The sequence below is a fragment of the Leuresthes tenuis genome, unplaced genomic scaffold (genome assembly GCF_036924035.1).
Source record: "Leuresthes tenuis unplaced genomic scaffold, fLeuTen1.0.hap1 SCAF_3, whole genome shotgun sequence".
Lineage (NCBI taxonomy): Eukaryota > Metazoa > Chordata > Actinopteri > Atheriniformes > Atherinopsidae > Leuresthes > Leuresthes tenuis.
In genome coordinates, this window is record NW_027325357.1 from 26,206,399 (window position 1) to 26,231,488 (window position 25,090).

General features: G+C 42.7%; 1 protein-coding gene across 7 annotated transcripts in view; it reads right to left on the bottom strand.

The window, feature by feature from the left end:
• itpr1b (inositol 1,4,5-trisphosphate receptor, type 1b) overlaps positions 1–25,090 on the bottom strand; it is a 78,608-nt gene that overhangs the window by 25,654 nt on the left and 27,864 nt on the right. For 2 of the 7 annotated variants that reach the window (XM_072382822.1, XM_072382820.1), the window contains exons 34-49: positions 24,504–24,629; positions 24,204–24,332; positions 23,074–23,194; positions 22,796–22,980; positions 20,018–20,166; positions 19,349–19,460; positions 18,477–18,512; positions 13,757–13,792; positions 12,744–12,791; positions 11,937–12,066; positions 10,399–10,583; positions 3,335–3,518; positions 2,724–2,986; positions 1,826–2,026; positions 567–677; positions 3–98 (exon numbers count right to left, since the gene is read on the bottom strand). In XM_072382822.1, coding sequence (XP_072238923.1) covers positions 3–98; positions 567–677; positions 1,826–2,026; positions 2,724–2,986; positions 3,335–3,518; positions 10,399–10,583; positions 11,937–12,066; positions 12,744–12,791; positions 13,757–13,792; positions 18,477–18,512; positions 19,349–19,460; positions 20,018–20,166; positions 22,796–22,980; positions 23,074–23,194; positions 24,204–24,332; positions 24,504–24,629 — 2,112 coding nt within the window. The remainder of the gene's footprint in view (positions 1–2; positions 99–566; positions 678–1,825; positions 2,027–2,723; positions 2,987–3,334; positions 3,519–10,398; positions 10,584–11,936; positions 12,067–12,743; positions 12,792–13,756; positions 13,793–18,476; positions 18,513–19,348; positions 19,461–20,017; positions 20,167–22,795; positions 22,981–23,073; positions 23,195–24,203; positions 24,333–24,503; positions 24,630–25,090) is intronic. The other 5 variants (XM_072382826.1, XM_072382825.1, XM_072382821.1 and 2 more) reach the window with 4 other exon arrangements.

Sequence of the window (25,090 nt, forward strand, 5' to 3'; positions counted from 1 at the left end):
ACCAACTCTTTAGGCCTCATGTTGTACAGAATCCTCTCAGCATTCTCACTGTCATGGCGGCTCTCCATAATCGCCAGAAGAAGCTTGGAGGCATTGTTCTGTGAAAAGATGAGGGAGCACAGGCGGTAGCTAAATTTCACTGCAAATGATGGACCATCAAAAAGGAAATCTAAACGGAAGTACTCCTACTTTGTCATGCGCTACAACCATTATGTAATTCATTATAAAACACACTATGAGGAAGTGTCAAAACAACATTTTGACAAATGAGCTTTCGGTCAACTTTACTTTAAGGTTTTCCAGCACGAACTTGCTTAACTCCTGTAAAGGAGCTGTCCGTAATGCATTCGTTTATGGTGCCCTTGAAATTCAATGAATAATTTAATTAAAGAGTCATAACCAAAGCTTATAAAACTATTCACTTCAAGTAATCAACGGATCTAAATGTTTCTGACAGAGTGATCAGATGATGCTCTCATGGGACACATTAAAAACCAGTAAATCCACCAACAAAACAAAGACTAACCTGTTGTCAGAAACCACCGACTGAACCCATGAACACTCACTTTGAGCTCCAGCACTAGGTCCATCCTCTTCTTGCCAAGGGGGTTGATGTCATTGAGGATGAGAGCGATGATTATGTCAATGCCATTGCACTCATGAGTGGCGATGCAGTTCTGAAGAACGAGACAAAATACAGGGCAGTACTGCATTGATTAGATAAGAAGAGTGATGCACACAATATACTGATGTACAGCTACTGATGGAGATTTTAATAGATTTAAGTCCCAACACAGATGCTAACGCCACTGAGAAATACCGTGTATAGGCCTGAAATACAACAAGTCAATTTTGACTGATTCTTATGACCCAAATATATCGCCGATCTAAACATTATGTCGTTCGTCTGGGATGATGTGAAGAGGCACGCAGCCCGAAGATCTGTCACTGCGTAGACTGATTCAGGCGTGTAGATGCCAGGTGAAAACACAAAAGACTTTCTGAGTTACAGTAACCCTGCAGCGGTGTGCGTTTAGCCGCATGCTTAGGCCACAGTCTACACTGATATTTTAAACAACAGGGTTTCCTCCTACTTTGCTTTCAAAAGACACCACTTATCAGCCACTGAACAAAAATCAGTCTTCAGATTATTTCCCAAACAGTTAAAGGACCAGTGGCACCTCAACTCATGAGACCCTAATGACTCACATGTTGTGGAGCAGGTCAGCGACCAACATGACCCCAGACGACCCCTGTGACTCCACAAGGGTTTAAAGGCATTCGACTCCCAACCATTTAGTAAGAGCTAACGAACCCTTCCGGATGACAGGTCAAATGTCTTTAAAAAAAAAAAAAAAGTTTGGTTGCCTTGGTTTAGCGCTTACATATCCCATGAAATGGATGACTGAAAGTTACTACAATAATCCCAGTATTTGTCCCCATATTTTGCCTCCAAGCTGATACAAACAAAGAGTTATGTTTAGTCAATCCACCTTCCACTGCTGCTGAAAGAAAGTGAAAAGAGTTCATACTGCGCAATGGCAGTCACGCCAGTTTCAGATCCACCATAAACAAGGCCAAGCAGTGTTTATCTACGCCAACCAACAAATACACTGCCAAGAGTAGGCTGGAGTTACCGCTACACTGCAGCAGAAAGGGCCTGCATAGCTTTGTATCGCAGCCGAGTGACACCCAAACAAAAGAACCGAAAGGATCATTTCAAGTCATCTTAATTTGATGGGTATTTCATAAATTCATAAGGTGAACAAAGTGTTGATGGCAAACCTTAACCTTTACAGTAGCTTGTTCAGTGTTCAAGTATCACCTGGTTCTCATGACAGGGGCCTTGGCAGTACTCAGTGAGGCTCTCCACAGTCTGGTTGATGAGTCCGACGTTCTTCTCATTGATGTAGAGCCCCAGCAGTCCCAGTCCTCCTGTGGTGCTGCCACAGATACAGTCCAGGAACTGAAGAGTCTCACACACCAGATTATAGTTGTTCTTGTTATTCTGGTTACGTAAAAAGTTCTGGAGGATGACAATGAGAAGAAATAAAGACTCAGCAGGTGTCTCCATTGTTAGGGTTATGTTATCATCACCTTGTACTATGTCATCAACATATTGTCTTAATTATGTAAAGTGAAACTAAAGTAAAAACTGTGAGATGTGACACTGAACACAAGCCCAGCAGAGACAGCTGGTTGCAGAAATATTGTCTAAAACCTCTTTGTTTCCCCCTCTTTCTCTACCTTGGCTCATTGAACTTTTGTTTCCTTTCAACATACAACTCTAGACGGCAGCAAGCCAATCAGTTATCTTTGAAAGGAAAAGAAACACAGATTGGCTGGCAATAAATCACTATCTTGTACCTTTGTACAGTGAGAATAGGTGACACGGGAGAAATCAAGACCAAAACAATTCTCGTTTAACAAAGCTCTGCCGCTGTTTGGGTAGTAAACAGAATCTGTGCATGAGGGAGGTATTCTGTCTGGGCTGCTGGGGCTTACACATATACACCCTCATAGTGAAACCAGACCAAGACATAAAAGATATGGAAACAACAGCATGAGACAGTTCTGCAACTCGTACGCATTTTCAACAGTTTCATTTCTGTATAACTGAGTGCAATGATTGACATTTACAACACGGGTCAGGAGGTGTTACTATGCCAATAACAGGCCAAACAGGAGCCCCGCAGTCACAACAGGCTGGTCTAATGGCTGACCTGCAGATCTCGGTTGTGGTTCTCACAGAGCAGCTGCATGAGGCGTAAGATGGGCTGCATGATGGTGATAATGACGCTCATCTCGCCTTCGTCCTGGCTCTTGTCAGCGGTCGGCAGAGGAGAACCATCAGCGGCGGCTTGGTGCTCTTCGGCTTCAGCCTCGCGGCGGTAGGTTGTGTAGGCCTTCTTGGTGACGGTGGTGGCCTCAACAAGCTGCTCCTTCACCTCCTCAGTCACCATTGCTACCGCTGGCACATCTTTCACTAACCACAAGCAAAACACAGACAGGTGGAGAAATTCAAAGACCGTTAATCTGAAAAATAACAATTTTACATTTTGTGTGTGCAGAATTTCTAGATCATTTGAAATAATTCAAGTCATTTGATTTGAGAAAAGACAACACTTTTCATGAGATTTTATAAATGAATGCTGTATTACATCATGCTTTACTGCATCCGATACAATTTATTGTGTTTTTCATGACAGATTTTCTTGTCCACAGGCACAATGACAATAAAGACAAGTGATTCACTTGTGCACACGTAATCCAGCATTAACTCTTCAGCCTGTTCTCGTGTCATGCTGGTGACCCTAAACCCTGAGCCCCTGACCTTTCTTGCGCGTCGGCATGTCTTTGTCTGGCGGTTCCTCATCCTTCTTCTTGCTGCCCAGGTCACTCGTGTTGACCGTCACGGTGGCTTTGATTTCCTGCTGGGCCAACTTCATGCGCTCATTAAACACCTTGAAGAATTTCTCAGACTTGTTGTCCCCCGTTAAACGTTGATAGAACGACCGCTGAAGGGAAAAAAATAAATAAATCAGAGTGTTCAAGGGGTGGTTATTTCTATCTGGAGTTTATGTCTCGTTTTCTGCACTCTTCATTTTCTGTGAACTAGCATCACCACTTAACACTGATCTCAAGTGGTAGAGCTTCTACCTAATATCAAGATATACACCGAAGTGGTACAAACAAAGTTTCTGTTGAAGATAACACCCGTTAAAGATAAGAGTCAGGGCTTTGATCCCAAGTATTTACCAAAGCCTCCTCTGAGAGGAAAACATGCTCACCTGACGACCCTATCTGCTCTCTGACCCCCTGATCGCCACACGTTTCTGGCAAACTGGGGACAATACTAAGTGTTCACAAAAGCACAAGCAACAGCAAAGTCTGAGGCAGTATTTGTGATTGGCTTGCAGCCAAATTCAAAAGTGTTCACACACGAAAACGCAGCCACACAACTGTTCCAGCAACATGCTGAAGCCACGCGTTCCACACGCACAAACTTAAAAAAAAGAGCGTGCACTTACACATGAAAGCAACCACTGAACAGAATCGGGGTCATTTGTTTCACAAATCGTATGACGACAAAAAAAAAAATTTCTGCTATTATGAGCTTTTCAGCTATGTAAGAGAGACTGTTGCTTCAGTGCAAGAAGAAGGTGCTGAAGTCAGGGTGAGGCATAAAATGTTAACGCACAATGCAGCCACACAAAAGGCAATCTTGTGTGCAAGAGTGTTGTTTTTCTGCAACGGGCTCGTATGTTCTGTCCCATTTTCCTTGCAACAATCCCTCCTTACATAAGACTCGTAATCAGCTGAATGGTTACAGTTAGGGCACTCAGCGTCTCAGCTCTATTACTGTTATATGAGCCCACAGGAGGCGAACAGTGGAGAAACAACGACAGGGAGAGAGGAAAACCCTGCCCCACTTTCACTGCCAGAATGGCACGAAGAGAGCATGTGGTGCGAGAGGAAGGAGGTGGGGTAGGTTGATGCAAGCAGGCGTTATCGCACACCAAGATTCTGGGGCAGTTTTGAAAGCCTGTTACATAAGACTCTTTCCAGGTTCAGCTTAACTCAATTATGTCGCAGAGGAGGGACACGTGCAAACAGTGAAATGCCATTCAAGTGTTGCGCATGGCACTAACGTATCATATCTGTGTAGAAAATCTTTGATGATAGCAAACAGTGCAAGCCATTGAGAGAGAATCTGCTGAATCACCTGACAAGTCCTGAGGCAAGCAGATCACTTAATGTATTAAGTTGTTTTCCTCCTCTCCTTTATGCAACTATTTCCTTGCTTGTTTTTCAGGCTGTTACCATCATGATGCTGACAAGATGGGGTCATTTACTGACAGTGATCTGATCAACAGTCCAACTTACACAAGCAGGCAAACTTCTCCAACCAGAGAACAACAGCTCCAGGATAGCAGCTTGACAAGATTACCGCATTAACACAGATCTCATGACCGTGGCCGTAAAAACTAAATTTTTTCACTAATGTGGAGAGAATAATTTTGTTAACACTTGTTTATCATACATGCCTCAGGCGGGAGGAATGCCATGCAAACGTTGCATCGCGCACGGTTTTAAATGAGTCAGGGGACAGCTTTTTTAACCAGACTGTCGGCTGATGGGTATCAGAAACCACCAAAAGCTGACCACGAAGCTTGCTCAGACTGGTTCTTTATGTTCAAATCCAACCAGGCCTTTTTTTCAAGTTTGACTCTTTTTCCTCGTTTAACCAAAGATTTAAAAAACAATTTCAGGTTGGCTGACATTAAGATACACTTGTGTAATCAGCTTCTTGCCAACTCGTGAAACAAGAACATTGTTCATAAGCATTTCATTCAATAACTTAGTCCGGTTTCCATCCACAAGTTCTGATATCTGACTTGACTTGAATATACTATAGTTAGCACTTGCAGATAAAACATTCTGCAGGTAACATCCTAAAATCTGTCCTGAGCTACAAACATACCAAAGCAGTCTTCCCGGAGCACCACTAATAAGTGTTGCAAACAAACTTATTTTATAGAAGTTCTTATAGAATCCAGGTGCAGCTCCTTTCCTAAGTACAAACCTTACCACGTTGTCAGATAAAATAGCCAAGCTTGTGCACTTTGGCTCCGATTAAAAGAAAGGCAGGTCCACTTTGCCATAAAACATCCCTCCCCAGTTTCCCTACGCTCAAATTTTAAATGATTTATTATGGCTCCGGATCAGACGGCACACATAAGTGAGGAAGAACCATTAACCTCTCTGAAATGCTGTCAGCTGCTTTCTACACAACTCTGCAGCACACATAAATACAGTGTAAGTAGCAGCACATCTGACACACCGGCAGAAAGCTGACATTCCTGATATGATTGATGCGACCTTACTTAAGTGTTTCATTTTCTTGCAGCGCTAATAAGAAAGCATGTGATGTGATACGACAGAATTCAAAATGCTCCACCTTATGTAAGATAAACGGCCCGTTCCGCATGTGCTTCTCTCCACTGCCTGCTGAGTCATTCTTTAATGAAACTGTCAGTCAGCCGAGCAGCCTCAGCTTTTCTCCACAGAAAAGATTAACCCTCCATGTGTCCCACTACAGCATCACTAAAGCCCTCGGCTCATGCTGCTGCCAATCATGTACAACATGGCAGGTTTTGCGTAATTTCCAGAATCAACAGGGTGGCCCAGCAGGGCCAACTTAGGAATTCTTTAGTGCTTCTACTCTCTTCTCAGTCTCCTGACAGATGCCACCCTGGCTCCTGGCATCAACATGGGCCAGTTATGTAAGATTCATACCACCAGCTCTCCGGTTTCATCCGCCTCCCGCCTTTGCTGCTCGACACCTTGGTGAGTGACAAAACCATCCCCTTGCCTATTGGATGGCTGCGCTCGAGTGCTCTGCCACCACCCTGCTGGTATCCACAGATTCAAACTTCCTCTTTGAAGCTGTGACAAGTCGGACAGATACAATGTTTATTTCAAAGGGAGTGCGTTGTCTAAAAAAATCTGCACAGACACCCAGCCAAGCAAACTCCCAAATCTATCCAGTGACAATAACTAATAAGCAAATGCACTGATTTGATTAGAAATGGTGCACGTGGGACGAGTGAAATAATCAAACTTTGATAATGACCATGGAAAAGCGATTCCCTTGCCCAGTCTGTGATTATAAGAGAGCTGGTATGTTGATGGCGCTGGTGCCTGGAAACTCACTTTGCAGGATCTTTTTAAAGCTTTCCAAGAGGTAGCCGTCAAGTGGACTTGAACCAACCAGGCGGTGGGGGTAGCGTCTCATGCTCGGAAAGGGGCCGCAGGTGGCAGCATGCCACAACAAGCCTGTTGAGTAAGAGCGGGGACACCTGTTTGATCCTGTGACAGTTAGGGATCTCACGCTGTGAAAACCGTGTTGAGAAGATCGATGGTGGGCTGGGGAGGAGCAGAAATGTTGCACTCTAGCTCTTCCATAAGACTTACAAACAGTCTCTCTCAGGGCTGTTTTTGGAATTAGCTTTCTCGTCTCCAAGTATATCTTGCTGCCCGTGTGCGTGCGTGTGTGCATGTCCTGGTGGGGTGGAGAGGTGATTATGCACAGAAGGGGTCTCACGCCATGATAGAGTGTCGGCTACGTGCTTGATAAGTTTATTTGTGGACTGTGGGGTTATTTCTTGCTTATCAACAAACGATCTAGAGGGTGTTGCTGCAGGTATCAAACAGCATGTTATCTTTTTCACGACCAGCCATGCAGGCTTAGGTTATTAGTAACAAGTTAGACTATTCAATAACTATTGTTTGACATACAGTATGTATGCCTGTGAGGATAGGTTGAAGGCCATTTATTGTAAGACTTTAATTCTACAAACAGTCTTCAAATGATGGATTCATTTCAGTTGTTGTTGTTGCTTCTTGCAGTTGCAAGTGGAGACCGTGTACTTACTTACTTCGACTGAGTAAGCACAGCTACCGCGTGACTGCTAACATTAATACGACCTCAAGAGGGATCGGTTTTTACTGCCGATAGCTCTACTATTCAGGATATCCTGGGGAGCCAATACTTACAAAGGGTCCACGAGGTCTTAGATTTGCACACGTACAAAATCATGACTCATTTACCGAGTTATAAAAAGTCTGCATGAGGATGAAGTTCAAACACTTCCTAAATAAGCAAATGCGAAAAAGGTTAAGTTTTTATTCTAACAAAGTATTTAGACTGCCTCAATAGTAACTTGTTCGTCAAAGACATGACTTTTTCACAGCATGGAGAATTTGTGGGGGCCACAGTGGGGGCTGTGTGCATCTGGTACTAATAACACAACTGGCTTCAGGTAAGCAGGTGCCATTCAACCAGCAGTGGGCCATCTCCAGTTACCAGAGAAACAAATGCAGTGCCACTTCTCCCACGTTGGATTCTATACGTAACTAACCGGTTAGCACCGCTCCAGCTTTTCCTGCTTGTCCATGTTGGAGCGTTTCTGAAGCCGCTTCACTTCAGCCTGCAGCTCCCCCACGGTCTGGACTGCCAACTTAGACTTCTGCCATCACGCATATCTCTCCATATTCAGTTCTAATGTACCTCGGCCAGGATTCCACAAAGGTGTACAAGCAAGTTCCACACAGCCCGGCTTCGGCTCAGAGATAATGGGCACAATGGCATTTGTTCACTTTCATCTTCAGGCTCTGTGCGTACTCATTAAATGGGCATTTTACACCTCATTGGATGCTTTGTCCACACCAAAAATGTGAACCACCGGACACTTTGTTCCAAAACGAAGTGTGAAAAAACAACAAAAAAAAAACAGTTGCTGGAATTAGTATGTTAATAAATACCTGCCATTTCTATCATGACAGCTGGACATACAGTCAAGCTTTTAAAGGTTTAACTTCATAAGAAATACATATAGCTCTGCTACTGTTCCATAATGATGTGGAAATGTAAGAATCCATGAGAATCAGCTAAGAATCCATAATGGATCAAATATGTTGTTTCAGTTTAATTTTGTGTAACAATCAGGACAAGAATCAATAAAAACTGATTTAGTTGGATATTCTCAACAAATAGCGTCACCTTTGTGACCCTAAAACCCTGACTTTTAGCTCACCATGGCTCACTAATCTCACTTTAGCTCAGACGTAGCTTAGTAAGACTCACTGTGCAAATTCTCATTATGACTAACCTCCACAGAAATCTTTTTATGACATGGACACGGGTTCACCGAGCAGCTTCAAGGATAGGCAAGTGACATTTAAAAAGGCCTGAAACGCTTCACTAGTCTTTCCCCGGTGTTCCATCGTGTCATGTTGTAAGAGGTCATTTTGACGCACTTCTCCTGTCCCTCTGTGTTGCCATAAGAACAGCATCTTGCAGACATCTCTAGACCCTGGAGTAGTTCTCAATCTCCCACTCCAATACTCGCCTTTTTCCCAGGCATTTTCTTGGCGAGGTTACAACCCTGGATTACCCTGAAAGCAAACAAGCAGCCTGCTTGCACAAATCTAGTGGGCATGTTTCTGTCCTGTTTTTCATTTCGACAACAAGAACCCCTCTGTCCTAAAAGCGGGGCAGGCAACCAATTGTTGTGTAATACAGGAAAATGTGACGCATCTGCTGATATGTAGTAAATTCACTCTTGATCATACATAATCTTTAAACAAGGCTTACTTGTACCCGTATTGTGCCAAAAGGAGCAGAAAACACCTACCCCTTAATTCAAAAACAAAATGCTCCTTGTATCATTAAACCAATAAACTGCTGTGCTAAGTTCACCTGTAGGTTCTCTGTATTGTATGCAAATAGCTTTGGAACCACAGATAGTCAAGTAACAGCTCCACATAAAGCACTCTTTGATAATCTAATGCAGAAAAAGCAAGGCACAGATCTTTACACCCAGCATGCAAAGAAACAAGTGCAAAGCCCCCCCCCCTAACTGTTCTGACTTTAAAAAGGTCATGACAGGTCAGAATACATGATAATTGAGTCAAAAAGTCCAATGAGGGTGTATGTCTTGAGACTGTAGAGAAGGACGATCCCTCGAGCAGGAACAGAGAGCCTGAAATCTACTGGAACTCTCCTAAGGCCTCTTTCAATCAACGAAGCATGACCCAGTTAAGAGTCCAGTAGGAATGTTAGGAAGCCCGGGGCTCTGGGCGTCACTCATCCAGGCAAAGAAGCAGGCAGCAGCTTATGTAACATGAGTCATGTGAGTGCCTTTGTGTGAACTTTAGGAAGCCAGGTCTCGTCAGGTAACGATAATATGCAAATAGTTGCCTATTATGCAACGTTGCTGTTTACGCAAGAGCGCAAACAACCTGACACATGCAGGAACCACAAACCAGAAAACCCTGACAGACTGCTTACGAGCAGCACACACACTGCTACAAACATGCACACCCAAATTCTACTATACAAGCAAACGCAAACCCTGCAATGCTGAAATGATTCTGTAGCCATCAGTGGCTCTCTCCAGTCAACCTACCTTTTGTAAGGTTCACAATGAGTTAGGGTTGCCTTAGCAACCCCTGGCTAGCTGTGGGAAGGTAATGACGTGTTTAGCTGCACAGCTTAAACCTCTAAGACCACTGTTCCTCCTCCTCTCTGGTTTATGGCTTAGCTTATGTAGCTTTTATTTTTTATCTCCCCACAATTTGAAACGTGAATAAGTTCAAACATGTCGGGATGTGCCGTGCTGTGAACTCTGCTGCTGAAAATACACCCAGGCCTCTGGTGACTGAGCACAGCAACATGTCCTTGCTGAGACTCTGCTCATGTGGATTTGCTCTTAGTGCGACCATTTAATTGCCGGCCCGACTCACGAGCATCAAGCCTGATTAATACCTCACACCCATCTTGAGCTGCAGTGTTTGTGGAGTGCATTCATTAACTTCATCACCTCCCCTTACCTGAATGACAGTGTTTCCACCCTCCAGCAGCGCAATGGCTAACAATATGCTCTCCTGGAAGATGCGATCACTGGTGGCGTTCATGATGAGGTCAATGACCAGATCAGAGGCTCCTTCCTTGTCCAGGTGGCACTGGACCTCGGCCAAACTCAGTTCCCCTCGACCCCCAACCCCAGAACTGACAACTAGAGTCACAGAAGACAAACTGTTATTTTCCACATTAATATTAATCCATGTTACATATGGATCATAATGTTTTATCAAATTTGATTGTTGATTCCATGTTATTTCACATTTTACGTGGCTTGATGATGCTTTTATCAAAAACAAGTCAAATTTATAATAAATTCACAAGAATTTTAAACCAGATTAGCTAACATATGACATATGGTGAGTTTTATCAAGCAGTGTTGTTCAAAGAAGGTTAACATAAGATGCCATTTGGTCATAGGAGGTAAGGAGATTGTAACGTGTCCACACAAATAACAACATGACATGCGTCTCTAATCCATGGAGGTGCTTTAATTCCTACTGCTGCTGCTGGCTACCGCAGCCAGTCAGGGAAGGACTGGTGACATAACGGCACCCATCAGAGCCATCACTGACGGGGCGAGTAAGTGAATCAACAACACGTCCTATTCTAGATGGAGCTCGGAACGCTGGTCGCCTGGCAACGACACGGCCAACGTTATGCCAAGGAGAGAGGCAGCATGCTCAGTGGTGCAGCCGAAGTGAAAGGGCTTAAAGGGGCGCAGGGTCAAGCCTGGGAATAAAATCTTATATTTCCTCCAGTCTCTTAAGCATTAGAGATGAAAAGAGGAGTCAGAGAGAGTCTGAGATGAGACGCTGCAAGTCGCAGAAATTTCAGCCGTAAACAATCTTCATTTTGTGAATAAGAGTCTCAATGGAGATGAGACAGGGGAGATAGGATGGAAATAATGCTTTAGCAAGACTTTTCTTCTGCATGCGCAGTCACTCAGTGTCGTCTGTCATTTACACAGATTACAAAGAAAAGTCAGCACCAAACATTTCCCATGAGAGGAACTAAGAGAAATACTTTCACACCATGATTCACGCTTTTTTCTTTTCTAATGTTAAATTTCTGACCGAAATATGAAATCCCACGCAAACCCTCATTATGGCCAAAACCGGCGTTATTGCATAAAAACATAGGTACTGTATAAATATGGGTTTTTAGAAAAGTGCATTAGAATCTGATTGAAAAAGTAACACGACTTCTGATCCTCTTTCAGCTTAGTTTAAATGTTTGGAGTAGCCTGTGTTTGTTTGTGTGTGTGTTTTTCATTTTACAAAGAACATTTTGGATTTTAATTTCCAAATGCGAACTTCCCAAAGGTTTGATAATTATTTCCTTCTTTTTTTTTTCTAATGCCAACAATCTTTTCCCATCTGCCATTTCCTATGGTATGTGCTGAACTCGTTAAAGCTCCGACAGTTTTTTCTGAGTTTCTAACCCATCTCCTCTTATCTTTACGAGCAGGACCATTTAGACACACTGACGCTGCCGTTAAACACACCTGTGGGGGATTTTCCCTGCGCTCCAGGTGCGAGCGGACCGTTGCTGAAGGTTGTGAGGCTCTCTCTTCTCTGGCCAGATTTGACATTTCCATAGTACCGGTTGACCAGAATCTGACGCAGAGCCTCCCCCTATCAGAGAAAACGTGCATCAGTAAATGAAGCTCAAACTCGGTCGCGGACAATTATCTGGATCCCAACGTAACAGCACAAGACTATGACATTAATGCAAAATTACACTCACACAAACAGTTCAATGGCAAGTTTCCACAACAAAACCTCCACAACACAAAACTATGGAAGGCTGAAAGGTTGCACAAGGAAGAAGAAAAAAGAACTTAGTTCTGAGGTTGAAATTATCTCCTCGTCACCTTTTTATGTGACATTTGCATCACTCGATAGCGTTGCCATTTGTCTTTAACCTTTTTATCTCCTCTCCAAGCTGCTAAACATGATTAAGGTGAAACACGCTGCACATTTTACAATGTAAGAAGAAAAAAAAATACGCTGTGCAAATAAAATTCATTTCCACAAAAAAGTGGACTGAAAAGGAAAAGAAACAACCATCTAAGGGCATACGGGGCGAATTTAATAAGAGGAAAACCGGGGGCGAGCCTAAACAAAAACACAGAAATAAAAGAGTTTATGTCCCCTTGAGGTTTTTCTTGTGCATGTTAAATTTCACATAAGTGACATGAGAGCGAGTGGGCGCCATGCTGTGGAAGCTGTGTAACTGTGAGGGCGTTGCGACAGTTAGTCAGTGGTTGGAGTCCCAGACCAGATCACGCCAAACCGAACTCTTTACCTACCCTCCTCTGATCCTCCACTTGCTTCAGTGGTTGGTTGGGATCAAGCTCCTTTAGGGTGATGTGAGTTAGCAGAAAGCATTGAAATAAGGAAAAAAATAAATAAAAGAAAAGTTTGGAAAGGGAATTTGGGAAATAAATAGAGAACAAAATAGGACGTTAATACAGTGCAAATTAGTTACTTTACAAGCATGCAGGAAACGGTGCAATTACAATCATGCAGTTAAGAGGGAAGTGGTTGTGTCAGGGAAGATGTGAGGTTGAGTCAAAGTCATGCAAGGCTACATGCAACGGAGGACTCGAGCATCAAAAATTTCATGTGGTATTTTTTTCAACTTCTGAACGCTCTGAGGAGCCACATACCCACAGTCAAACGTGGGAAATATCTTTGCACTTTTAGTTCTGAGGTGACTCCCTCATTACTTTGCATTTTAGCACAGCGGCACAACAGCGTAACTATTTACATGTGAGAATGCCAAGCTGCCAGAGGGAAATAAACACAAACCATGAAAGAGGAAGGGAAAAAAATTGAAAAAATAAAAATCCAGGTTACATAATGGAGCTTGAGCTACTGACACGTACACACTGTAATCTGGCATGGAAAAACACCTCATCCATGACTTTAAATCCCACCCTCACTGCCACCCTGCTGTACGAAGGGCAGAAGGGGCGAAACTGGAGTTTGCTACTGGTAGAAAAGGTGAACTGAGGGGCAGGATAGGTGTAGGGAAACATGAATGAGCAGAGAGGTGGGATCTTGGGAACAAACAAGGGTAATAAGATAATGTAGCATGAAATGAGATTCACTGAGGCACCAACGTCTGGGTGGAAAGAGATGTATGAGGGGGCACTCAGAAGAGGAAATACATGAGGATGGGTTGGGACTCTGTTTTAGATAAAGCGATATTTAACACTGAGCACGGATATAATGGGATGATGTTGGTGTTTAAATAAGAACACATGATCTCTGATCAGCAGTCACCCATATTATTGGGCAACGTGGGTCTTAAACACACCTCGGGAGGGACTTCAGGCTCGGGTGGAGGTGCCAGCTGATTGGAGATAAAAGGATGGTGTTAGTCAGGGTTAGACGGAGTTAAATTTGTTGTTTGCTTTGCCTCCAAAGTGCAGGAACTTCCTTACAAGCAGTCTAGCTTACTTCTCATCCTTAAAAGTGCCTTTGTTCTGATGCATCTGTATCCGGCTTTTTACTGATCACTAACATGCACAACTGGACATCATCAATGTGTGTGACTTGAAGCCAGGGGTGGAGGAGAAGCAGACAATGTTTTTTTTCTTGCTTTTTCAATGCGTGTGTCATGTTAGTAGATTTCATGGGGTTTCGCCTGTAAAGCGGCATTAACCTGTTGCAGCAAGAAAGCAGAAGCTCTGTGAACAAAATCAATAAGAAAGAAATATTTCATGCCTCACAAAGTAACCAGAGACTTCTGGTTATAAAAGCAACATATAATCCCCTTTTAACCTCCTGCTAAAACATGTTGCTGCCCATCCCCAAACTAAAAAAGACTAAATTTACATTAAAAAGGCAAGACGGATGTGTATTTGGTTGAGCAAACTCAACCAAATACAAATATGTGCGTTGATGTTTGCTCTTAAGCAGGAGAGCACTGTTCAGTTGGACTAATCCGACAAGCTAGTCGTGGAAAATGTATTTCCACGAAACAAACAGCAGTAAAAAGGAAAAATTTCTTGGCCACTAAATCATCATGAGCATAGCTCATGACGCTGGAACAGCAAATCTTGGCTTTGATGAAAAGAGCAGAGTTTGGGAACAAATAAGTCATGTTCAGTAAATGCCTCGAAACAAATTCAACAGAACGGAAAAAACTGCCAACAAAATATCAGCATTTAATGACTGAGATGATCAGAACAAAAACTAAAGAAGTTACTTCCACACAAATAACAACATTTAGATAAAGACTCACTTGCATAGCAGACATTAGCAGAGTACAAAGGCAGTTTAGTAGTGATAAACATGATTGAATAAGAGTTGGCGCACACACAGTAAAACCTCACTGCAGAGAGGGGGCAGCAAAAGCAGAAAAGTAAACAAACACGCAACCTAACATGGGGATATGCATCTGCAGCCCAGTCATGCTGCTTTAGGCTGATTAATTGTGCAACTGGACAGGAATTTCCCTAAATGAAGCCTCCTTTCATGTCAACACCCTGATTTCCACAGAAACTTTAGATTCATAATGCATGCATCAAAACTGTATTCAGCCTCCGTCAGCATAATTTGACTTTCACACCTGTTTTAGAGGGGTTGAACGTAACCGATTCTCCCGGTTTGCTCTGTTAACTAGTGTTTCATCTCACATCTCATTTGCAATCCTTTCAGGTAAAAGTCATATGTCCGAGTTAACTCCAAAGGAGCCAGCAACAGTTTCACTTATGTTCCTCCGCGATTGTGTGATGAAGTCTACACAGAAGTAATGTCAGGAAAACACAACGAGATTCAGGGGGTCAAAGTGGAATTGGGAGTTTAGGGACACACAGGCCTGCTGCAATTGTTTCTGGAGGGGCGGCTTGGAAACAAAACACCTCTTTAACTCACAGCCAAAGCACTAACCAATACCCCCACACAGCACAAATGTTTTAAAAAGCTAGCAAAACACACCGAGCGCTGCTTTCACCCATCTCGCAGACAACAATCTGAGAAATAAAGGAAAAAAAGCACCAAAGTAAATCCTTAATTTCTCCATGTCCCTTAAGTGTTGTCTAAATCAAGGTGCACGACTGCTAGTGTCTCTTGGAAGACATGCGGCTGCATTTTTATTGCCAATTACCACTGAGGGTCACACATCAGTGGAGGGTTTAAAATTCTATGAAAAAGGAGGGGGAAAAAAAAAGGGGAATAAAATATTGTTGGCTGTTATGCAACTGCTGCTTGAGAGCTGGCTGGAGCCCAATAATGTGCAGCATTACGTTAAGGAAACTGGGACAGAGCTATGGTTTGCAGAGAAACATCTCCTGCTCCCCCTGTTGTGTCAGAGCAAACACTGCAGGCTGCAGTAAAGCAGCAAACAGAAAAGCTCTGAGGCAGTTCGGCTGTGCTTATGACAGCAATAAGCAACAGGCTGAAAACATGGCTGAACAGTTCAAGGTGAGTAAGACAAAACAGCTTTTTTTCTTGTATGTAGTAAAAAATGAATAAATGTTTTCAAGAGAAATGGAGGAACATAATGTTGAAATCAGGATAATAAGGAGAAAGTGATGACACAGTACAAAATAACTAAAAAGTCTGACAGGCACATTCACAAATACACACAAACAGATGGAAATCAGGAACTTGTCCCTTTAACAAATCTCATGATGTGACCCCCCACCTCCCTGGAGTCTCCACTACATAGGAAGATGATAAATCATTTTGCCTTTCAAAGGAAAGGTGTGAGTTCGAGGGAAATACATGACAACGAAGCTGGCCGTCTGCTCGCATGTTATCACGTTTCCATTCCTGGAAGAATGAAAAGCTACTGGGTGAAAAGTCATTCCGTTTTATCCTGCTCTCATCACACTGACTGGATGTATGATATCCAGCCCGCAGACCGGCCAAGAAATAACAAGTGGGATGGAGTATGTCAGACAGTAGTGAAACCAACAGCTGCGCTTAATTCAAGTGATCTTTGGCTGGGTGTGTGTGTGTGTGTGTGTATTACAGTCAGTCGGACAGCAGTGTGAGGCTAAAAACTTGAGTTTACGTGACAGGTGTAAGGACAATTTATCTTGCAGCTCGTGAGGGGAAGCTGGGGCTCAGGTCTGCTTGTTCCATGTTAACAGAGACGTGCAGCCATCCGCCTGGGCACTCAGTGCTGTTGTAAATGTGAGAATGTGCATGAATGAGTGACACAGAGCATGTGCTGGGGGGGTTGAGGGAGTATGCGTGCATTCTTCAGATTCTGCTTATGGGCAGAGTTGATAAAACAAAGTGCTGCTCTGTGGAAACCGGGGATTTCCATCACTTTAGTACCTAACAACATGTATACAGAAGGAGGGAAGGAGGGAAAAACAAGCCAGAGACATAATAGAGAAACTGAAAACAAGCTGCTTCCTGGAAACTCTGGAAAGACCCTTTCCGGCAATTTCTGCATTTCCTCACCTAACAGCCCTGCTCACTTCCCTCGCAGTCATCACACTGAAAAAAATAAAAGGTGTCTATTGTGCCACTGGCCTGTTTTTTCAGTGCTATTTTTTCCTTCTGACACAGATTCTCCCACTCTGACAATGTATACTTTCAGTTTTCATTAATCGATTTCAAGAGAAGCAGGCTCCGAATTATTAATACCGTCTGCACCGTGTGAAAGTGAGTAAAACCAGCGTCATCAGGGTGCAGTTCTTAAGCTTTCATTGACGTTCCACAGCCAGGTTATCAGTTAGTTAACATTCAAAGCCAATGCTGATGATAAGTCCTGATAAGGATCGGGGGTAATGAGGTTCGCAAGTTCCAAAGACGAAGGGCCAAGTGAGAGAAAAAGTCTCACTGTCCCATACTGTACACAACATGAAGAACTCAAATGATCAGCAGGCTGTTTTTTCACTGAAGCATTCAAAGAAAAAACTAAATTGTTTGTAACTTAAACGCCATGTCCCTGTCACAGCAGTCACACGCATCATTCAAAAGCTGCTGTCTTTGTGGCGATACCCATAATCTGTCCGACTTGAATTCCCTAACCTGAAGAAGTCCACAAATCGTGACCACAACATACAGTCCAAACCTGTGTTATAAATCTGTTCAATCCTCAGAAACATACAGCATCTGAACTCACATCAGCTCAAGCAAAAAGCAGCATAAGACAAATAAAAGCCATTCCATCCATCCATCCATCGTAAAGGGGCTGCGTGGCGTGTTGATTATGTGAGCTACAAGCAGCCCAGAACACAGCTCGTGTAATACGGTCTATAAAAACGATTGTGGTGAGGTGATGTTGATTAGAGTTTTTCTGTGAGAGAGTACAATTCATTTGACTTAGAAAAGCAGAACCATCACTTCAACATAGAAGAAGCGATCCAATGCAACAACACGGGAATTCAAAGCCTCAAACGTGAGCATAAGAATTTATTTTTTTCCTCTCTTTCTCTTGGGCTAAGGCTCTTTCTTGCTGCTGTGGTTTCTCCAATTATTTATCTGCACCTGTTCCAATCTGATTAAGAGCAGGACAACTGTAAAAACAAAAGACAGTAAAGAAAAGGAAAACAGATGAGTAAAAGAGGAACAAACTCATTTATGGAGGACGAATATGAATTTCAAAAAGAAACGACGACTTTAAGCCGTCATCAAAACACGAGATTGCACACAAACAGTAGTCCTCAAATCAATCCAACTGACTAAAACTGTGCAATGATGACATGTGGCAGCTGCTGTCTGTGCCTGCACTCTCTGGAATGGATTTAATAACATGTAAATGATCTGAAAACGAAATATCTCGACTTAAAGGGAGAACTTTGAAACAGCAAAAAAAAAAAACAACACAAACACGGACAAGCAGGACACACGAGCTTGTGGCAGAAACTGAGCTTAGGAGGGTTGACGGTATGCTACACTATGACATGGAGCTCAGGAGTAACTCGTTACAATGTAGGTGGGCACAGAGCAGGGAGGGATGGGCTAAGCTGCCGACACGTGTCGCACAAGTCTACTTGAAGCACAAAGTATGTCTATGTTGTTAGTGGGAGACAAATCAGATGAACATCACAGTAGTAAGTAAAATGATCAACCTCAGCCACATCCATCTCATCATCAAAGGCAATCAGCTGCAAGAGAAGAAGTATAGGAGGCAGAGAGTTAGTAGAGCTTGTTAGTGAGGCGAAGCCCCCTTCAAAAGTGTGCATTTGTCCAGCTTGTCACACACACGCACGCACACTCACCGCAGCATGTCAAGTTAGCAAAACAAATTGATGACAGTAGTAACGCCCGAGCATCATCATGGTTCATTGTAGTGCAACACTGAAGCATGAATGATATTAAGCTCATCTGATTGACACTGATTAACAAAGGAGAGATTGCTTGAGGTTAGTTTAGCACATATTTCGGCACTGTACACACGAACACAGGCATTTTGATAACTGCAGATTTTCAATGTGTTTGAGCCTAATGTCCACATGCAAATGCAATCATACTTTTAGGAAAACGGCCTCCAGGTTTTCACTGATACTGACTGCATCGTTTTATGTGTGGACATACGTGGTCTTTGGTCTGCAGTGTCAGAGCACACTGTGCACTTCTATGTCCTTGGACCTTGTCCTTAGTCCTCAGTGAGGGAATCTTTTAAACTTCCATGTTCATGCTAGCCTACCATAAACTCTTGAAAAACATTCAAACTTCACCAAACTTCGAGGATTCTTAAGTTGCCGGGGCTGCAGCGATTTCAAATGAACAACTTGATCTCACACACACGCACGGATCATCTATTTTCAGAGTGCTATACAGGGTCCAGAGGAAACTAATGTGCACTAATGAGATCTTGTAGTAAATTTGGTGTCAATATCTCCTGAGATATCAGAAAAAAAGCATTTTAACTGGTTTCAGTTCATTTGTGTAATCATCTCGAGCACAATCACAATCAGACATGAAATAAGACCCTGCATACCTTCTCCCCGTAGCCTCGGTCTTTTGTCATCATTTCCCTCAGTGTCTGCAGTACTTTGATGCACAAACGCTCCTCATTTTCCTCCAGCAACTGCTTGGTATGTTTAATCAGTCTGGTGATAGAGGAAAAAACAAAAGAAGGGAGAGAAAAGTGAGTGCTTACGTGCGATGGAAGTTATCAGACCACCAACATCCACAACACGTCAGGTCCTGACATCATAACAGCAAATCACTTTGGTTGATTTTCCATCACAGCAATTTACTAGGTGCTGCTGTGCAGCTGGGCGATTAACTCAAAGGCTGCTGTTTGGACAGGTGTGGGCTATTCATTCATGATTTTTCTCCATCAGTTAAGCTGGTAAAGGCCTGGAGTTGAATTAAAGTTTGGCGGTTGCTGCTCTGAACCCACAACATGTCGTCTACTGGCCTGGAAAAGTGACACAGCAGGAAAAAAATAATACACAATTCTCACACCGATGCCCATGGACTCCCAACATCAAAGCAAGTCACTGACTGAACGATTTTTAACAAAAGTTGAATTTGTCCAATTACATTTGAGCTCCAAAACTACTTTGGCTAAAAAAATAAATAAAATTTAAAAAAAAAACACTCTAACACCTGCCTGGACATTTTGGTTTTACTGTTCTTTTAACACAACATCAGTGCTCACTTTGATATGAAGCCCCCACTTTCACATTTCTTGCGAGCCTCCGTGTTCTCAGGGAAGAGCAGCTCTGGTCGATGCAGGACGTCCACCAGCACGGAGAGCTCAGCTTGGACCAGTGGTCTTAGGCGGTCCTCCAGTGCAGATACTATGTCCTGCATTGCATAACGACACAATCAGAGGTCCTCTGGAAATTTAATATATATATACACACACACACATACACACTACCGTTCAAAAGTTTGGGGTCACCCAGACAATTTTGTGTCTTCCATGAAAACTCACTTTGATTTATCAAATGAGTTGCAAAATGAATAGAAAATATAATCAAGACATTGACAAGGTTAGAAATAATGATTTTTATTGGAAATATTCATTTTGTTCTTCAAGCTTTGCTTTCGTCAAAGAATGCTCACGCTTCCCCACGCTTCCTGAAGCACCTCCCACAAGGTGGATTGGCTTGATGGGCGCTTCTTGCGTACCGTACAGTCAAGCTGCTCCCACAACAGCTCGATGGGGTTGAGATGTGGTGACTGCGCTGGCCACTCCATTACAGACAGCACACCAGCTGCCTGCTTCTTCCCTAAATAGCTCTTGCATAATTTGGAGGTGTGCTTTGGGTCATTGTCCTGTTGTAGGAGGAATCGGCTCCAATCAAGCGCTGTCCACAGGGTATGGCATGGCGTTGCAAAATGGAGTGATAGCCTTCTTTATTTAAAATGCCTTTTACCTTGTACAAATCTCCCACTTTACCTGCACCAAAGCAGCCCCAGACCATCACATTAGCTCCACCATGCTTGACAGATGGCTTCAGGCACTCTTCCAGCATCTTTTCACCTGTTCTGCGTCTCACAAATGTTCTTCTGTGTGATCCAAACACCTCAAACTTTGATTCGTCTGTCCAGAACACTTTTCTCCAATCTTCCGCTGTCCAATGTTTGTGTTCTTTTGCCCATATCAATCTTTTCTTTTTATTGGCCAGTCTCAGATATGGCTTTTTTTTGCCACCCTGCCTAGAAGGCCAGCATCCCGGAGTCACCTCTTCACTGCAGACGTTGACACTGGCGTTTTGCACGGACCATTTAAAGAAGCTGCCAGTTGAGGACATGTCAGGCGTCTATTTCTCAAACTAGACACTCTAATATACTTGTCTTCTTGCCGAGTTGTGCACCAGGGCCTCCCACTTCTCTTTCTACTCAGGTTAGAACCCGTTTGTACTGTGTTCTCCAAAGGGAGTAGTACACACCGCTGTAGGAAATTTTCAGTTTCTTCGCAATTTCTCGTGTGGAATAGCCTTAATTTCTAAGAACAAGAATAGACTGGCGAGTTTCACATTAAAGTTCTCTTTTTCTGGTTATCTTGAGAGTATAATCGAACCCACAAATGTGAACAAATGCGCTCCAGATACTCAACTAGCTCAAAGGAAGGCCGGTTTTACAGTTTCTCTCACCAACAAAACAGTTTTCAGCTGTGCTAACTGAATTGCAAAGGGTTTTTTTCATCATCCATTAGTCTTCTAAGGCGATTAGCAAACGTACCATTAGAAGTGATAGTTGCTGGAAAAGGGCCTCGATACACCTATGTAGATATTTCATTAAAAACCAGACAATTCCACCTAGAATAGTCATTTACCACATTAACAATGTATAGAGTGTATTTCTGATTAATTTAATGTTATCTTCATTGAAAAAAAAAAAAAAACAGAAATTTCCTTATCTTTCAAAGAAAAGCACTAAGTGACCCCAAACGTTTGAACGGTAGTGTGGATATATATATATATATATAAAAATATATAAAAACACACACACACACACACACATATATATATTCATTCATTTACTTATTTATTCTTTCTACTCTAAAACACTATCTGATGTTAGCTACAAAATATCCTTCAAAACAAAAAAAACAGCAAGTGACACATCTGGGTAATTTAACATGTAACCAAATCAAACCAAATATAGGATTCACCTCCAAAGTCGCATTTCTCCATGCACTAAAACATGAAAATAACTGAAGTGGCAATAGTGCAACAGCTGGTGTGGTGGCTGTTACATGACTTATCTGATGAGGATGAAAACAAAGCAAACCAGAAAACAGAAAGCACAAAAAAAGAAAAAGAGATTAAATCATTGTGGGAATCACATTGCTCTCCATCCGAGAGCAGGCAAGCGAATAATCCAAAAACAACTACTAGACATGGCGAGTGGGTGTCAGGATCAAAATAGTTTTTATTTTGAATGGAATGAATGTCTTATCCAAACCAAAGGTTTCCTGTGGAAGCTGAGATAATGAACTGAGCCAGTCAGTTCTTCCAGTGAATACTGAGTCACGAGTTGCGAGAAATTTGGGTGTAACAGCTTTTCCCATTACTGAGAGGGCTTTTTTTCTTTTTTTCCTTGGATAACATTGCAAATGTCTTTCTAAAGTATTTTGTTTGCCACAACAGTTACCAGAAGCATTTTGTCACTCTTGGGATGCAAACAGGTTGTGACGCTGGCAGAGTCTTAATTGGCTCATTCAGGTGTCACATGCCACTTTAGATAAGATAAACAATGTGACGAAAGGAGAGATTATGATTTCATGGATAAACATAAATGATCAATCCACATAAATATACAACAGCCAGTGAGGCGTCTATTCAATCAAGACAAAGAGGGTATAAAAGTAATTCCCTAACGTCAGTTTGATTATGGTTCAATGCTGGTTTTTATTGCTTTCTTGGACCAATCACACCATATTTCAGGGATCACTGTTAAATGAAAAATGAGTCATGCTACTGACCTGTAGCCGCTCAATGATGTTTCTGTAGTCCTTTGAGGTCGAAAAGCCAGAGTCTCGTCTGGAGGTGTTCTTAGCGGACAGTCTCCAGCTGAGGATGCTCTTCTGCACAACGTTATTGGACTTGACAAACAAGTTGTTCACCTGACTATCAAGGTCCACCGGGATGGCAATTGCTCTGCTCTTAGCTGGAAAAGCCAGAACACAGACACTGTCAGTAGCAAAGCAACGCCTCATATGAAAGGCCTTGATGGAAGTCGGTGTTCGGTTTAACTGCTTACCCACGTCTGACAGCACTTTGATGCAAGCCTCAACCGATGCCTTCTGAACAGGGTTAAGCCAGTTACAGTGGTATACCCTGAACACTCCCTGAAGCAGTTGTACGAATACAGGCTGACGAGTCTGGAAGAAAAGTAAAAGCAAATTATATGAAAAAAATAAATCAAGAGTGTGTCAAGGAGAAAAGGAGATAATGTTGATAATGCTGAAAACGGTCAGTGAATATTCAGTTACCAACAGGGTTACTATTGCACCCAGTCTAGGCTTAGTTCATGACATGACATTTTGAGGATACTTTGGCATGGCATAGTGGAAGGGTCAGCAACTTCAGGCCCAACAGGGAGGATGTTTGTTATCAGACGCACTCCTAACACAACACGACAAACCAATGCTTAACAAAAGTGCAGCTGATTTCTACCTGCCAACAGCCCTAGAGTACAATAAATACCTCAGTTATCTTTCCAAGTATGGCTGCCTGTTACAAGAGAAAAAAAGGAAACAATCACTGGGTCAAGTGTTGGTAAACCTCTGCACAGAGAATCCTTGGAAAGTGTGCACAGTTTCGTGAACAACTTCTACAAGGACCTGGGCAGCTGTATTTAATGTGCAACCACAAAGTTCCTGTTTAAGGGATTTGGAATTCTATGGAGGAAAGCGGTCAGGATTTAATGGGTAAGTCGAGGGTGATCAGACACAGCTGCAAGAAGGCCTAAGAGTAGGAGTGACCATATTGCAGAACATCTTATGCACCACGTCCCAACCAAACCTTGTGCAAGACACCCACAAATCTACTAAGGGCTGAGTCTGCTGACTAAGCAATGAAAATGTGAAAACCCACACAGTGAATACTTCTCAGCATTCTGAGCCAGCTGATACGGAACACACCCAGAAGTTGGGAAACAAAATTTAGGGTAAAGATACCATTACTTACATACATATGACGAGCAATCTGTATAAAGGGGAGAACATCATATTGTAGAACAGAAGTGTACGACAGATGGTTTTACTCTCTTCAAAAACAAATGATTCATGTGACTGACTTCAAATGAAAAAAAAAAAAAAGGGAAAAAGAAACAAAAAAACAATTGCACATCTGCTTGTAATAAGCATTTCAAATCATTTTCAACACTACCTGCAGGCTTGTGCTCTGGTCAGAGAAAGGCGAGCTGAAGAAACATGTGACAATGCTCATGACTGTCTCAGTTACATAACGCTCCAGCATGGTGTCTGCATGCTTCCTGTCACTGGTGTTGTTGCACACCTAAGCAAGAACAGAGAAAACAATAACATGAAGCACAGCCACTGGATCACACTTCTTGGATGAAACAGACTGGTTCATGCATTGATGCTGAAAAGCAGTCGAACGCATCATAAAAAGCAGAAAAGCTTTTCTCCATCTGTTCATTACAGTCTCAAATATGTTATGGCTTACCCTGCAAATGTCCACAAGGAAGTTCTCAAACAGCTTCCACATGTGGTTGGATGTATAAATCTCCTTCATCTCCACCTCTGTGTCCACATAACAATGGTTTAGGAAGTTGATATAGGCGATTTTCACCTGTTAGGACCCAAATAGTAAAAGCAACATTAATAAAGGCTTCAATGCATTTAGGGCCAGTTCTGTTCAGCACAGATCAGCCACAATCTTGAATGTACTGAAATGTGAAATGAAAATCATTGATCACTGTATAAACTTTCGGTCCTGACATTCAAGTGAATGTTAATCTAACACAATTTACACAAACATCCTGTACACAAAGCCTGGCAGCAGCATACTGCACGCTGCTGCACTGCAAAAACTGCAAGAACGATTAAAAGAACTCCAAAGTTCGAAACCCAAAGTGTTCACCCAGCCTCTAAACATCTCTGGCTGAAATCTGATTGAGCACACATGGGATGTACTGAACCAACCTCGATCTACATAGGCCTGATCCCACCTGCTCACTGGGCCTTAAGGACCTGCTGCCAATAATCTAGTCCCACACACTACCAAATATCCCCAGTGCATAATTTGTGGAA